Raw genomic sequence first — 299 nt, 5'->3', positions numbered from 1 at the left:
GACTCAGGCTGTCTTCTTAGCTGCGTTTCGTAGCACTGAATTGACTGTCCGTCTCGTTCCTCTCAACAGCTCAAGAAGATGCAGGACAAATTGAAGAAGGCGGAGAAGGAGGTTGAGCGTACTCGTTCGAACTATACCAACGCTTTGAACGATCTGGACGCAGAAAGTCCTCGGTATTTGGAAGAAATGACAAAGGTGAGTGTTGCTGGTCTCCCTGTATTCCACCCCTCCGTGTAGTCTGTAAGGCTGTTATCGAAACAGGGATGGTTAACCGTATATTTATGATATCCTCTCTCTCA

General features: G+C 47.2%; 1 protein-coding gene across 1 annotated transcript; it reads left to right on the top strand.

Annotated features, from left to right (window-relative positions):
• Nucleotides 1-78: 78 nt before the first annotated feature.
• On the top strand, nucleotides 79-195 carry T265_16370 (hypothetical protein; the record flags this gene model as incomplete). The annotated part of the gene is made up of 1 exon (XM_009179997.1): nucleotides 79-195. A coding segment is annotated over one exon (117 nt), but the record flags the coding sequence as incomplete, so codon positions are not given.
• Nucleotides 196-299: the final 104 nt, after the last annotated feature.

The sequence above is a fragment of the Opisthorchis viverrini genome (genome assembly GCF_000715545.1).
Source record: "Opisthorchis viverrini unplaced genomic scaffold scaffold34070, whole genome shotgun sequence".
Lineage (NCBI taxonomy): Eukaryota > Metazoa > Platyhelminthes > Trematoda > Opisthorchiida > Opisthorchiidae > Opisthorchis > Opisthorchis viverrini.
Note: the sequence above shows the minus strand (reverse complement) of the source record. Positions and strands in the feature narration are given on the sequence as shown.